Source organism: Metarhizium acridum, assembly GCF_019434415.1.
Source record: "Metarhizium acridum strain ARSEF 324 chromosome Unknown scaffold_13, whole genome shotgun sequence".
Classification (NCBI taxonomy): Eukaryota; Fungi; Ascomycota; class Sordariomycetes; order Hypocreales; family Clavicipitaceae; genus Metarhizium; species Metarhizium acridum.
In genome coordinates, this window is record NW_027094016.1 from 2,672,935 (window position 1) to 2,685,213 (window position 12,279).

Sequence of the window (12,279 nt, forward strand, 5' to 3'; positions counted from 1 at the left end):
ATGGCAGCAGCTCCTTCCCAAGCGGTATTCAGCAGAGGTTCAACAGTGAACACAGAAAGCGATGGCAGTTGCATTTCCTGCTTCTCGAAATCTTTTGTTGTAGCGAATTTGCATGGCTTCTCCATTATCAAGAATGACTCGGATTCACCAAATTGACAAGTGACAAGTTTCTATTCCTTTAAGCATATCTTTTTTATCGAGACACAATCTATACATTTAATAATGGCGATCCATCCTCTTCCTCAGTCTACGGTTCGACTTTTGGGTTCCTCGATGAATATCACGGCGCCGTACGATTTAGTCAAGGAGCTGCTGGACAATGCGCTGGATTCTCGAGCAACCGCCGTCGAGATAACCGTTTCTTCGAATACCATTGACAGAATTTCAGTCAAAGACAATGGAAGTGGCATTGATATAGATGATTTCAGTGCCCTGGGAAGACGGGCACATACTAGCAAGCTCAGAGAGTACAGCGAATTGATCAAGCTTGGCGGGACGACGCTTGGATTTCGAGGTGAAGCGTTGGCAAGTGCCAATTCAATAGCCAACATTTCAATAATTACCAAGAGACCCGGGGATCCTATAGCCTGGCGAATCGAGTTGGTCCCCGGCACAGGTGGTGTCCAGGACAAACGGCCAGTTTCCTCTACCATTGGAACCACAGTGGCAGTTACGAGGCTCTTTGAGAATCTCCCCCCCAGAAGGCAGTATGCTCTGAAGCAGGCGAAGAATTGTATTGCCCAAATCCAACAACTTTTAAGGAAATATGTTTTTGCTCGTCCAAATATTAAAATGTCACTGAAAATAATAGGGGATAGCAAACCACTGTGGACTTATTCGCCAAAGCCCCCTGATCTTAAGCGAGAGGCAATCTTACAGATATTGGGTGCGAATGGCATGGTGAATTGCATCGAGGTATATGAAGAAGTAGATATCAACAGAGAGTCGACATCCCAAATGGAGGCAGAAGAGGCTGCCAGATGGGTGTTTAGCGGCTATATCCAGAAACCTTATATCATTCCCAAGGATTTCAAAGTTCAGGGAGCGCATCTATCTATTGATAATAGGCCAATGTCTGCTGCGTGGCATGTTGCCAAAAAAATGGCAAGTATTTTGAAATCTCACATATCCCGGTCCACAGCACCGAAATCTGCAGAAAGACACGGTGGCGTGTTTCTGCAAATCAACATACGATGTCCTCCATGCAGCTACGACCCCAACATCACGATGAAGAAGGATGAGCTCTTGATTTTTGAAGAGAAGGGCCTCCTTGATGGCTTTGAGCTTGTGTGTAAGCGAGCATACGAAAAGCACAGCCGGGCTCTTGCAGCTATACACCCACCGGCCACTCTCAGTACACAGCCTCATGATGCTCCGGAGTGTAAATGGCAGCTCATAACCGAGCTTGATGATGAAAATTTATCCTGTACCTCCACTGATAAGTTTAGCGGCAAACATGACAACCTTGACGATACTCAAGTCCTTAAAAACACCACAAGGGCTGCGAGACCGAAGATCCAAGCTACAATGAAGACGAATTTCACAGTCAATATGGGGAGGAAAGAGGATAGTGATTCGGATGAAGAGAACATGGATATGGCTATAGAAGTGGAAATCTCACCTGGACCATCCTCTGTTCGGGACAGTCAGACAAACAATCAGGAGCAACATCCCTGCCAGAAAAAAAACATTCGTCACTACTTTCAGTCCCTGCCAAAGAACGACTTCAAAATTGCAAATGATGGTACTGCAACTGTCGGAACCCTAGTAGCAAGCCCAGTAGGCCCTCAACTGGACGAGTCTAGTCCTTCCAATCGCACTGCCTTGCAGCCCCTGAACGACATCGCCTTGAACAGAATACGAGAAGAAGCGGAGTCTACTCCAGAGCCACCAGGATCAGATTCAATAGTCTCAAGGCATATCACAAATGAAAGCAGAAGGGATATAGTACCGTCATTGCGACGGGTTGCAAACACAACTCTTGATCTTGGGACACAGGGGCCGGAGAGGACAACTCCGTCTTTGTATCTCGCAGGGCCAAGTTCTCAGGAAACGCAGGATGACGAAGTAATTTCACCTTCGGATAGCATTTCTTTTCGGATGCTCACTCCCCCGCCTTCAGATCCTAGATATAGACATGAGCAAGTCAACACGCAGACTGGACCTCGCCCTCAGCTTGGCAATTCATTCGTCCCCGTAACAAACGTTGCTCAGCAAAGTCATAACGAGATTCTGAGGGATGTCTCACTGCAAAACGGTCCAAAAAAAGTGCCCTCTGGTACCAACCATATCTCTTACGGTAGTGCGGCTAGCGCGGCAGGTGTGTTCGGCCCATCCCAGGTCTATTCGCGGCGGGCTGCTGGGCCTGGTCTCACCAAGGAAGATCCATCTCTCGTTATTTTGAGTCAGCAGTGCAAAAATCGTGATGGGATTCCTAGGAATAGCATACAATCATTCTTGTCGGCTTTGTCGCATTCTCAAGTACCTAAGTTCACAGCGCCTTACACAAAACGGCCGGCTCCTTCTCTTTTTAACCCTCAGGGTTTACCAAACCAGCCTGTTCATACGCCAACCTTTCCTGATAACAATGATGGCCACAAGGGACGCCAAGAAAGTGAGGGCTCAATAAAGATAATGACCGAGCGGGAAACCCGGTCTGTCAACAGGCCGTCGCAATCCAACAATACGCTTGCATGGACCACAGAAGACTCTGGTGAATACCCCATTCGGGCACAGCGTTTTCATACCCATCACAGACAAGTAAGGCGAATGTCCACTGACCAGCTCCCACTTGAGCGCATTGATGCTGGTAAGCAAACGTTTGGTTTATGTACCATTGTTCATCAACAGATTCAACAAATTCAAGATCAGATAAATCACCATTCACCGTTGGAGGCGTACATAAACCATGGAAACCTGAAAATGTCCCTCCCGTTCCGAAATCTCTCAGATATCCACTGTGTTCAACGAGAGTTGCAGTCATCAGTAGGTTCATGGATGAAGAAATACAACATTCCGGGACACGTGGAATACACACTAGGGTCAAGAGCCAAGGGTAAATGTAGGGCTGACTAGCGGGAACAAGAAGCTGAGCAAGCCCAAGAGGACGTTCTGTCGGGGTTACCCGATCAGCAAGCTCGTATCTGCTGGGCTGTGGGGTGGTGGTCATGCTGTAAGCTGCCTACATGAATGAGTATTTGGCAGGTCAGCAACTGGCGACTCATGATGGACATCATGATGCAATGATTGGAGCCGGTCAAGGCATATAATACACAAAAAGCAAGGGAATGAAATTGCATTTGCAAACGCAGATAGGTGTGGGAGACGGATCTTTTCTGTCAATGATGTGTTTTATCAAACTGCTGGAATGGTTATGATTCTCATATTGACTTTATAATGGGCCCAGCTTGTGGTGCAGTTAAGCGCAGCCGGAGCGGGCCACAGGGGCTGCGAGGACCAAGGATGACTCGAGTGGGTCATGAACTCAAGGTGGTAGAGCGTTGAAGGTTGAAGCAAGTGTACGGAACGGACGTAATACATAGCTGAGTCCCTAGGTAATACTCCGTACTCGGTAACTAATATGTGTTGACAAGTTGCACGGAGTATTCGAAAGGCTCACAGGCCATAGTCACGAGAATTTTTGCCTGGAGCAGTTTGGGCCATACCAGTGAAGAGAGCCGCTCGATAAGACGCCTGAGGTAATATGAGGATGGCATGTCTTTGCTTGTTCAATTTTTGCATGGATTTAGAGTATACAGTCTGTTGTCGGGGGTGCGGCGCGTTTTATGCACATACGCGACGTCAGATGATTACTATGATGGCGCTCTTATTTAGTTAAGTCTGTGACGATGGCGCGGGTAATGGGGGCATGTGGAGACGGGCAGAGCAGGGTCATACACGAGCTTGACGAGCTTGACGAGCAGCCACGGCAAACACGGGCAGCCCACGGGCAGAGACAAAGAGCACGGCAGGGAGCGAGAGGTTTCAGGAAGGCTGCGCTAGCGCGATGCACCGCCTCCCATCCCTACCCAGTTGGTCCCAAGGTCTTGAAGTCTCACCGTCCACGATACTTGGGAGACGACGGAAGACGACAGACGCTCCAGCTGGTCTATGGGATGAGCGGCGAAGGCTCCGAGTCACTTCGTCCCATCTCGCCGGAGACTGTTGCACGCAGAAGGAAATACAGGGGAGGCAGGTGCTGTAGAGCCTAGTTTTGATGATTACTGGAGTGTGTGTGTTGTCTCGTAAAGAAATCATTACTATTCATCTCCTGTTTGCGGCGTGAATCGTAAATTATTCCCGGCCACGAGCCACGACCCTGCTGCGCGAGTACATTCCAGCCCGGGCTATTTTTGCTCTCTTTTTCGTCGCATGGCCCGGGAAAAAGAAAAAAATATGTAGCTCATTGGTTGGTGAGGAGCGGCGGCGTGTGGTGAAGCATTGGGCTCTAGGGATCTGGCAAGCCATCTTTTTTTTTTCCTTTTGCATTGTTGCGTGTGTTTGGCGATGCTCCGGACAAGTTGCTGGATACAGCACGCTGGTACTCCGTAGTAGTGGCTTGTTGGCGAGGAGCCGCAACTACGGTTGGACGGTAGGTAGTGCGAAGTGATCAGCCAGCTGCCAACAGCCAACCGCCACATTGAACCCGCCGCTTCCCTGCCCCCCACTCGAGCATTGTCGCCTCCGCCACCTCTGCACCTCTGCACCTCTGCACCTCTGCACCTCTGCACCTCTGCATCTCTGCACCCGAGGACCGGCCGATCCCAGCAAAGCAACCCAGCTGCCCAGCCAGCCCAGCCAGCCAGCTCTTCCGCTGCTCCTGCTTTCTGCCTGTGCTGGTGCTGGTGCCTGCGTTGCCTGCCTTTGGTAGTCGTATCCCAGGCTGGCCTGATCCCATCCACCCCCCCCGGTCCCCGGTGCCCATCGCCCGTGACTCCATCCGTAGTCAACTGCTCTCTGCTTCTTCTCTCTTTTCTTCCACCGTATGTTCCATACAATACTGAGCTTGTCTCCATTGTTAGTGCCGACACCTTCACTTGGAGAGCAAAGCGTTTATTTTTATTTTTATTTTTATTCTTATTTATTTTTCTGGCACATTGGGTGGCACAAGGCGTTGCACTTCTCTCTACGCAGAATCCTGGAGGCGCAGACAATTGGCTGTCGACGGCCTGTTTCACCTTTTTCTCTTGAGGCTTGTGCTCTCCTGTCCGCAGCCTGTCCCGCCTCAACGAAACACACACGCAACAACAAGCTCTCGTCGCTCGCTTTTTTTTTTTCCTTGACTTGCCACAGCTTCAACTACGAAACATTCCCCCAAGATGCGCTGCCTTTGAATGCGGCGAGCATCGAAATACATGCGCCCCAGCATGGCTGGCGAGCGCTACTGGGAGCAGCGCCTTGACGGCTGGTTCTGCAGACGTCTCACTTCGCCATCGTCGACCGCAGAGCATCGAAGCTCCCACCCAAGGCGAAAATCTCTAGCCCGAATGGACTCATCATCGACATGTTCATTTGTTCCTGCCGATTCTTGCCGTGGCTCAGCCTCGGCCTGCCTTTGGCAGACTCCCGGTTGCACCAGTCGACCGGGCCGAAGGAAATGGATACGGCCCATGTCTCGATTCCTAACAAGTCTCACTACTCCTTCTGGATTCCTCGCCATTATAATTTTCCTATCTCTCGCCTGCCGTCCCGCTTCGGCCGTCCAAATCAAGTACACCAATTGTCTTCCCGATTCGGTACAATCTCAACAACCGCCGTTTTTGCAATGGGTTCCAGTTGAAGCCCACGCCAAGTTTGACACCCAAAATGACACCCACAACTTTCAGTTCATTGTTTGGGGAAATGTCACGGGCTCAGTGAACAAGCAGATGCTGCCGCCGCCAACTAGTCCTGATTGGGCCAACGATAATAAGACCGACGGCAAGATTGTCAACTCGGAAAACGATCAAAACGGCACCACGGTCAAGAGCTCTATTGGCATGCTCACCTACACGCCATGGAGTCATAGAAACTTCTTTTGTGAAGAGGCTCTGGTTGGCGGGCATTGTCCGTTGGCTCCGGTATTTAATACCACGGGCAAAGTGTAAGTGCGGATACGCAACAGACAGGCGGCGAGGCGGCGCGCGAGAGACGATGCTACTGAGCAGCAAACTAACTTCGATAGGGACCTGGCTGATCTGCCATCGATGAACATCACAAATGACATGCGCTCGTCATATCAGTTTGCTTCCTTTGCGGCCACCATGTTGATCATCTTTGGTAACCAACGAGGTGACAACATTGGTTGCATTTCCGCCACCATCACTCCGGATCTCGGGAATCTCTCATGGGTGCTTAAGATAGTGCCTTTGATCGTCCTTATATTTTGTGGCTTCGCTGTCGTGTTTGCTGCCATCTTCAGCCCATGGGGAAGCTCCAACATCTTCCATTGGACGTCCAACTATGGCCGGGACGCCGACCTGCTCCGACTCGTCACACCCGGTTTCGGGGATTGTTTGCAATATATTCAATTTATAGCCCTGTCTGGCGCACTGTCTCTTGGCTATCCTGGCTACTTTCAACCCGTCGTGAGCCAGGTTGGTTGGTCTGCACTCATGTTCAACGAAAGCTTTGTTACGCACGCTCCTGGCTGGCAGAGCGTCCGCGATGGCATCTACATCACTGACCCTCAGGATGGCTACGGCCTACATGCCCTTGGCCAGTTGGTTGGCATGTCCGAGAGCGCCGACATCTGGGCGGGCATGATGGTCTGGCTCTGCGTCATTATTGCAGCAGTCTTCGTCCTCACCCAAGCCGGATTCTTTGTTCAGTGGCTGTACCGAAAGATCCAAAACATTCCAGAGGAGGATCTCCGTGCAAAAAACATTCCCTTCAGCATCGGAAATGTAATTCGAATTGTCTTCAACTTTTTGCTGATGCCGGTTGTTGCCCTGTCGTGTTTCCAACTGGTTGTTGCGCACGAATCACCCGCATTTACCGTTGTCTTAGCTGCCGCCACCATAGCTGTGCTTTTGGCCTTTGCTTGCTATATCCTCCTACTCATTATTCGAACAAAACCAAAATCAGTCCTATTCGACGACTTGCCTACCGTCTTGCGATATGGACCATTGTATAATACATACTCTGACGAAGCTGCCGCTTTTGCCCTGATCCCGGTTCTACTCAACTTTGTTCGGGGCGTGGCTATAGGAGCCGTGCAACCTAGTGGCATTTCCCAAGTCGTCCTGCTGGCCATTTGCGAAGTCATTCAGATATTCACCATTCACGCGTTCCGGCCTTTCCAGTCATCTACGTCAATGAACGCCTATCATACGTTGTTTGCCATCCTCCGGCTCGCCTGTCTTCTTTTGATGGTCGCTTTTGCCCCCAGTCTTGGTGTTACAGAGGGACCCAAAGGGTGGATTGGATATGCCATCCTACTTATACACGGCAGTGTTCTTTTCCTTGGGTTCTTCTTGAGTGCGTTGCAAACAATTGTCGAAGTTGTAGCACGTTTGTTAGGCGCTGGAGGAGACGACATCACTGGTCTGACTAGGGGGGGGCTGTCCAAGATTTTCGGTATGCGTCAACTGTCACGACGTGAAACGCATCGAACCGCCCCCTCGAGAGCCAGCCAGCTGTCGTCCATGGCAATGCTGCATGCTGAAGAAGGTGCCAGCAGGACTGGCTACTCCGTACCAAGTGGCCGCCTTCGAAGTGCTTCGGGGGCTAGCTACGGCGGTATCGCCGCACAGAACCAGCGGAGTAGTTCGGTTCTTGATAGCGCTGACATGTGGTCGGCCGGTCACCGCCATGTCGATACAAACAGCTCCTACATTCCCGGAACCCCGGGAGAGACGAGCACCTTTTCCTTTGTCGCATCGCCCACAGTTGGTCGTCCGATACTAGCTAGCGGTCATATGGAGCCATCCGATCCCTACTATCGGCCGCCACGCCGAACAGCAAACAACAACGCAAACCTGCGAGATTCGACACACTCGGATACGGCGCCCCCCAATGCTTTGGGACTAGACCCCAAACAAGCTGCTCTCACTGCGGCCACCGCAGGGGAGAGTGGAGAAGTCTCTGGCGAAGATACCGCCCGCGCAGCAACACCTGCTCCTCCTGGTGGTATCATGAACTTGCCTGCGAACCGCCCCGACTACGCCACACGTGAAGTTGACTTTTACTACGGTGTGCGTGGCCCGGCATTGAACTCGGATAACCCCGGGCGACGACTTGGAACTGGACCAGCTGATCCCACTGGTCCAGTGGCTACTGCAACTGGCTGGTTCAGAACACTGTTTGGAGGCAAGAGCAAGGAAAAGGGGAAAGGATTCGAAGTTGTTCGAAGTTCTAGAATGCCTCCAGACATGGTACGGAATGGAGGTTTTGGAGACGAGACTCCCCCCGAAGGTATCCCTGTTGCCATGGGTGTGTTGAGAAACGGACCGATCGATTCAGACGATGAAGGCGATGCTCCTGTAAAGCGTCCTCCCAGGTCTCCCCAGCGAAGGCCAGGAGACCTGCTCACGGATGATGGCACTCCGCGTGGTTCCGATTCCGATTCCGATAATGATGAGGAAGAGGAAGACATCGATCATTCGAAATTGCCGAGGGGTTCCAAACAAGGTGAACTGCTTGGACTGAGCCTGCCAGAAATTCCACGCAAAAGTTCTAAGAGAATCTCAGGCTTAGTGGATGACCGGCACGTACCGGGACTATCTGCAACAAGTTCAGGATCTCCAGCGCCGTCCGACCGTGCGTCTCATGATGGAGGAGCGTCTACCAGGGGCCATAGGCAGACCTTGTCAGCGTCATCAGCCCTGCCATTCGAACGAACCTCCTCTCGGAAGCAACGCCTCTCTTCTAAATCCTCCTTGGAGTTTCCCGGCGAGCTGTCAGATATCGACCTGCAAGGTGGCACGCAAGACGAAAAGCACGCTAGTTATGGCAGGGTTCAGCAACACGAGATCAATCGTGTCGACCCCCCTCAACTGCCGCCGCTGGACCTCTTGGGTAGTTCTGCGGAGGTCGTAGACGATTTTGACAGCCTTGGGCGCAAAAAATCACGTCACTCGTGAACCAGGCTGCGCGCAGATTTGAACAAATTGAACCACAACACCAGATTTTTCTCTTTGTCTGAAATTTATAATAATGCAACAGCTGACGATTAACGGCCTCTTTACTATCTCGGGCTCTTTGTCAAATACGACACTTATAGACTTTTCCTTTATAACCGCACGCGAAATACAAATTTTACTCAGTGTTACAGGGTGAGACGGTGGATTATCTACCCCTTTTACCGCACGACAGTTTGACTTTGCCTAGTCAGTGCGCCGAGAGTGTGCAAGACGGGCTCTTGATTCTTCATGGCGATGGGATGAGCGTTTTGTCTTCTTCTTTTTCATTTGTTTTTTTGCTTCGCACCCTTGGAGGGGTTGAGCGTAACTGAATAGGGAGGGAGGGTAATTCTAAAAGTGCACTTGATTGGGGTATCGTTTGCATAAAAATGGATAGGTTGGGAATCTGATCAGTCAGATGGAGTGCATGTACGTATAGTACAGGTAGGATAGGGTGGATTCGTGAGAAATGAGCGGCAGCATCTTTTGATTTAGCTGGCGGTCCATAATGAAGTACATTTTACTCTTTCTTTGTTCTACTCATCTAAATTGGCATTGATGTTTTGCAATTGGTCTACTTGACCGAGACGAATGCAATTCCCGACCTTGCCTTTTGAGCGGCCCTCCTAAGAGCTTGGTCCTCTACATCTGTCCACCTGACGCTTAATTGATCCCACTTTTTGCCCGGAGTATTGTATTCCTTCCTCCACTGGGCGTGCATCTGCTGCAGTTGCGCCATCTTTCGAGGGTCTCCCGATCCACTATACACGATGATGGCCGTGCAGGGCGGCAGGGCGGCGTGAATCCGGACGAGACGCTCTGTTAGTCTTGTCAAGGCCTGCTCAAGCGGCGATGTGGCGGTAGTGGTGTCGGCCGCCGCGGGAACACCAACATCGCCATTTGTAGTACCTTGGGGTGGTCCGCCGTCGCTGTTGGTGTTTTCAACACGGTTCTTGTTCCACCAGCCCTGGAGGGCCTCGAGCTCCCGCATCCGGGCCCATGTGAAGTCCACGCCGCCGCCTTTGATTTCCAGCCCGTCGGGGTCGCCGTTGACGGCGCGGATGACGTTTCGCGTCACGTCCTCGTCGGACCTGCAGCCAAGCTGGTAGGTTGCGCCTGCGCCGAGGCCCTTGGAAGGATCGCCCCAGTCGATTGCGGCGCTCGTCTTGCCGACCTCGATGCCACCAAGGGCCGCGTCGCCCCCCTGAGCCTTATACGCGGTGCCTGCGCGGGCGAGGCGGCGGAAGAGGTTCTCCCCCTGGGCGTCCGAGGTGCCCCAGAGCTTGCCCTTTTCGCACTTTTGCTTGACGAGATCGAGGCAGGTCTTGGCGTCCTCGATGCTGTTGTGGCCGCCGGCGCCGCCCTTTTGGATCTCCCGCGAGAGATACTTCTGGGCGAGGTACTTGAGGGACGATTTGAGCGGGGGGCCTCGCGGGTGCGGATACAGCATGGATGTGTCGACGATGAAGGGGTGTGCGATCTGGATGGCTTTGGTGTCGGACTCGAGCGAGTGGCCAAGGAGGATGGTGCGTGGGTGAAGGAGGTCGAGGAGCTTTGCCTGGATGTCGCGCAGGGTGGTGGTTACCGGGGCCAGCATCTCCTCTGTGATGCCGGAGAAGCGTGTGACGTAGTCGGTAATGGGCTTGTCGGGCTTGACGAGCTCGTCGAGGACGACGCTGCCGTCCCAGCTGACGATGCTGATGCGCGTGAGGGCGAACTCGTTCTCGCCCGTCATGCACATCTCGCAGTCTAGGGCGAGGACCTCCCGCCCAGCTGTTATGCTGCCCTTTTGGATTTCGGCGTCGGGCACCTCGCCATCTTCGAGCCTGTCGACCTTGGTGACTACCCAGCCCTCTGGTGCGACGAAGTTGTCCCGGCGTTCGCCTTCTGGTAGCAGGGCCGGGTGGAGGAGGTATCCGTTGTCAGCGAGCTCTTCGGCCGTAGCCAAGAATTGGGTGATGGGCGTCCTGTCGTTCCTCCATCCATGAGGCTCCGAGGCTGGCTTCACACCCCCTTGCTTGGACGTCTTCTCCTTGGGGGCTGGGGCGGTGAGGAAGGCAGCCATGGGCGAGTGCATCTTGCCATGTTTGTCGTCTCCAGGGGTTTTCACCGGCCACAGGTGAGGAAACATGTCTGCAAAGGGGGCCAGCGACACAGGAAGCGTCTCCTTCTTCAGAGCGCGCGGGTAGTAATCGTCGGGCGACGTAAGAACTTGCTGCCGCTCGTCGGGGTCGTCTCTCGCCTCGTTGTAGGTTGCCAAGTCGACATTTTTCTTGAACATGGCCTCTTCCAGCCCGGGAATCATGATGGCGACAATCTTGCGGAAGTGCGGCCGGTGAGAGACGGCGATCCATTGCGGGCCTGTGCCGTCTGCAAAGATATATGTCACCAAGTCTCGAAGGTTGTTCAAGTTAATCTTGGACTGCAGCCGGGCATTGGTGGAGAATTTGAGAGCCGGGTAGCTTTTCCCTGGCCGCGGGGTTTTTTTGGCCTTTTTGCTTGGCCGCGTGACAACTTGCCACTCGCCGGCGTCCTTTTCATCGTGAGGACTCGTGCGCTTCAGGCTGTGTTGAGAAGACGTCTCGGTGGCATCCTGGGCCGACTCGGTCATGATTCTGGTTGGCGCTGCGCCCGAGGGACTGACATTCGTGTTGTTGGAGGATGTAGGGTCGTCCTTCTCGATCGATTCTCGGACAGAGGTGCTGCGACCTAGAATTGATTGAGCAAAGTCCTTTACGCGCAAGAGTTTCTTTTTGAAGCCCGAGACCATGCTCGAGCGTGGACAGAGAGCGGCCGAAAAGGAGGGTGCTTGTTTGTCGTCTATATGAATAATAGAGCCACTATAAAGGTGAAGGAGCGGACAGTGCAACTTGTGACCCTGAATGGTGCTGTGCAGGTGTTGCAGTGCTGTTGGCGGTTTGCGACTCTGCAAACATTGAATGCAGAGTGGGAGAGAAAAAAAGGTGACACGGGAGTTGAGATTACCTAAAGTGGTGATATGTAGTTAGTTACCAGTCTCTGGCGGAATATATTTACCCACTAAGAAGTATACGCTAACATATTAGCCATGGTAAAATACATGTATTTGCTCACTACATGTATTATAATATAAAGCGTAACGGCCAGGTACTTGACCTGATCAAATATTTTTTTACCTCTTGTTATACCATAATATATA

General features: G+C 52.2%; 3 protein-coding genes across 3 annotated transcripts; 2 read left to right on the plus strand and 1 right to left on the minus strand.

The window, feature by feature from the left end:
• Positions 1–273: 273 nt before the first annotated feature.
• Positions 274–3,075, plus strand: J3458_003444 (uncharacterized protein; the record flags this gene model as incomplete). Its single annotated transcript, XM_007812359.2, has 1 exon — positions 274–3,075. One exon carries the CDS (start codon positions 274–276, stop codon positions 3,073–3,075), a length of 2,802 nt encoding a protein of 933 aa, XP_007810550.2.
• Positions 3,076–4,994: 1,919 nt separating this feature from the next.
• On the plus strand, positions 4,995–12,076 carry J3458_003445 (uncharacterized protein). The gene is made up of 2 exons (XM_007812358.2): positions 4,995–6,082; positions 6,164–12,076. The coding sequence occupies exons 1-2, from the start codon at positions 5,334–5,336 to the stop codon at positions 9,060–9,062; spliced, it is 3,648 nt and encodes a 1,215-aa protein (XP_007810549.2). The 5' UTR covers positions 4,995–5,333; the 3' UTR covers positions 9,063–12,076.
• Positions 9,597–12,036, minus strand: J3458_003446 (uncharacterized protein). The gene has a single exon (XM_007812357.2). It carries the CDS (start codon positions 11,869–11,871, stop codon positions 9,676–9,678), a length of 2,196 nt encoding a protein of 731 aa, XP_007810548.1. The 5' UTR covers positions 11,872–12,036; the 3' UTR covers positions 9,597–9,675.
• Positions 12,077–12,279: the final 203 nt, after the last annotated feature.

Coding starts and splice junctions, on each gene's coding strand:
- J3458_003445 (XM_007812358.2), top strand. CDS start 5,334: ATGCGGCGAGCATCGAAATACATGCGCCCCAGCATGGCTGGCGAGCGC. Junction 6,083..6,163: donor TTTAATACCACGGGCAAAGT/GTAAGTGCGGAT, acceptor TAACTTCGATAG/GGACCTGGCTGATCTGCCAT.
- J3458_003446 (XM_007812357.2), bottom strand. CDS start 11,871: ATGGTCTCGGGCTTCAAAAAGAAACTCTTGCGCGTAAAGGACTTTGCT.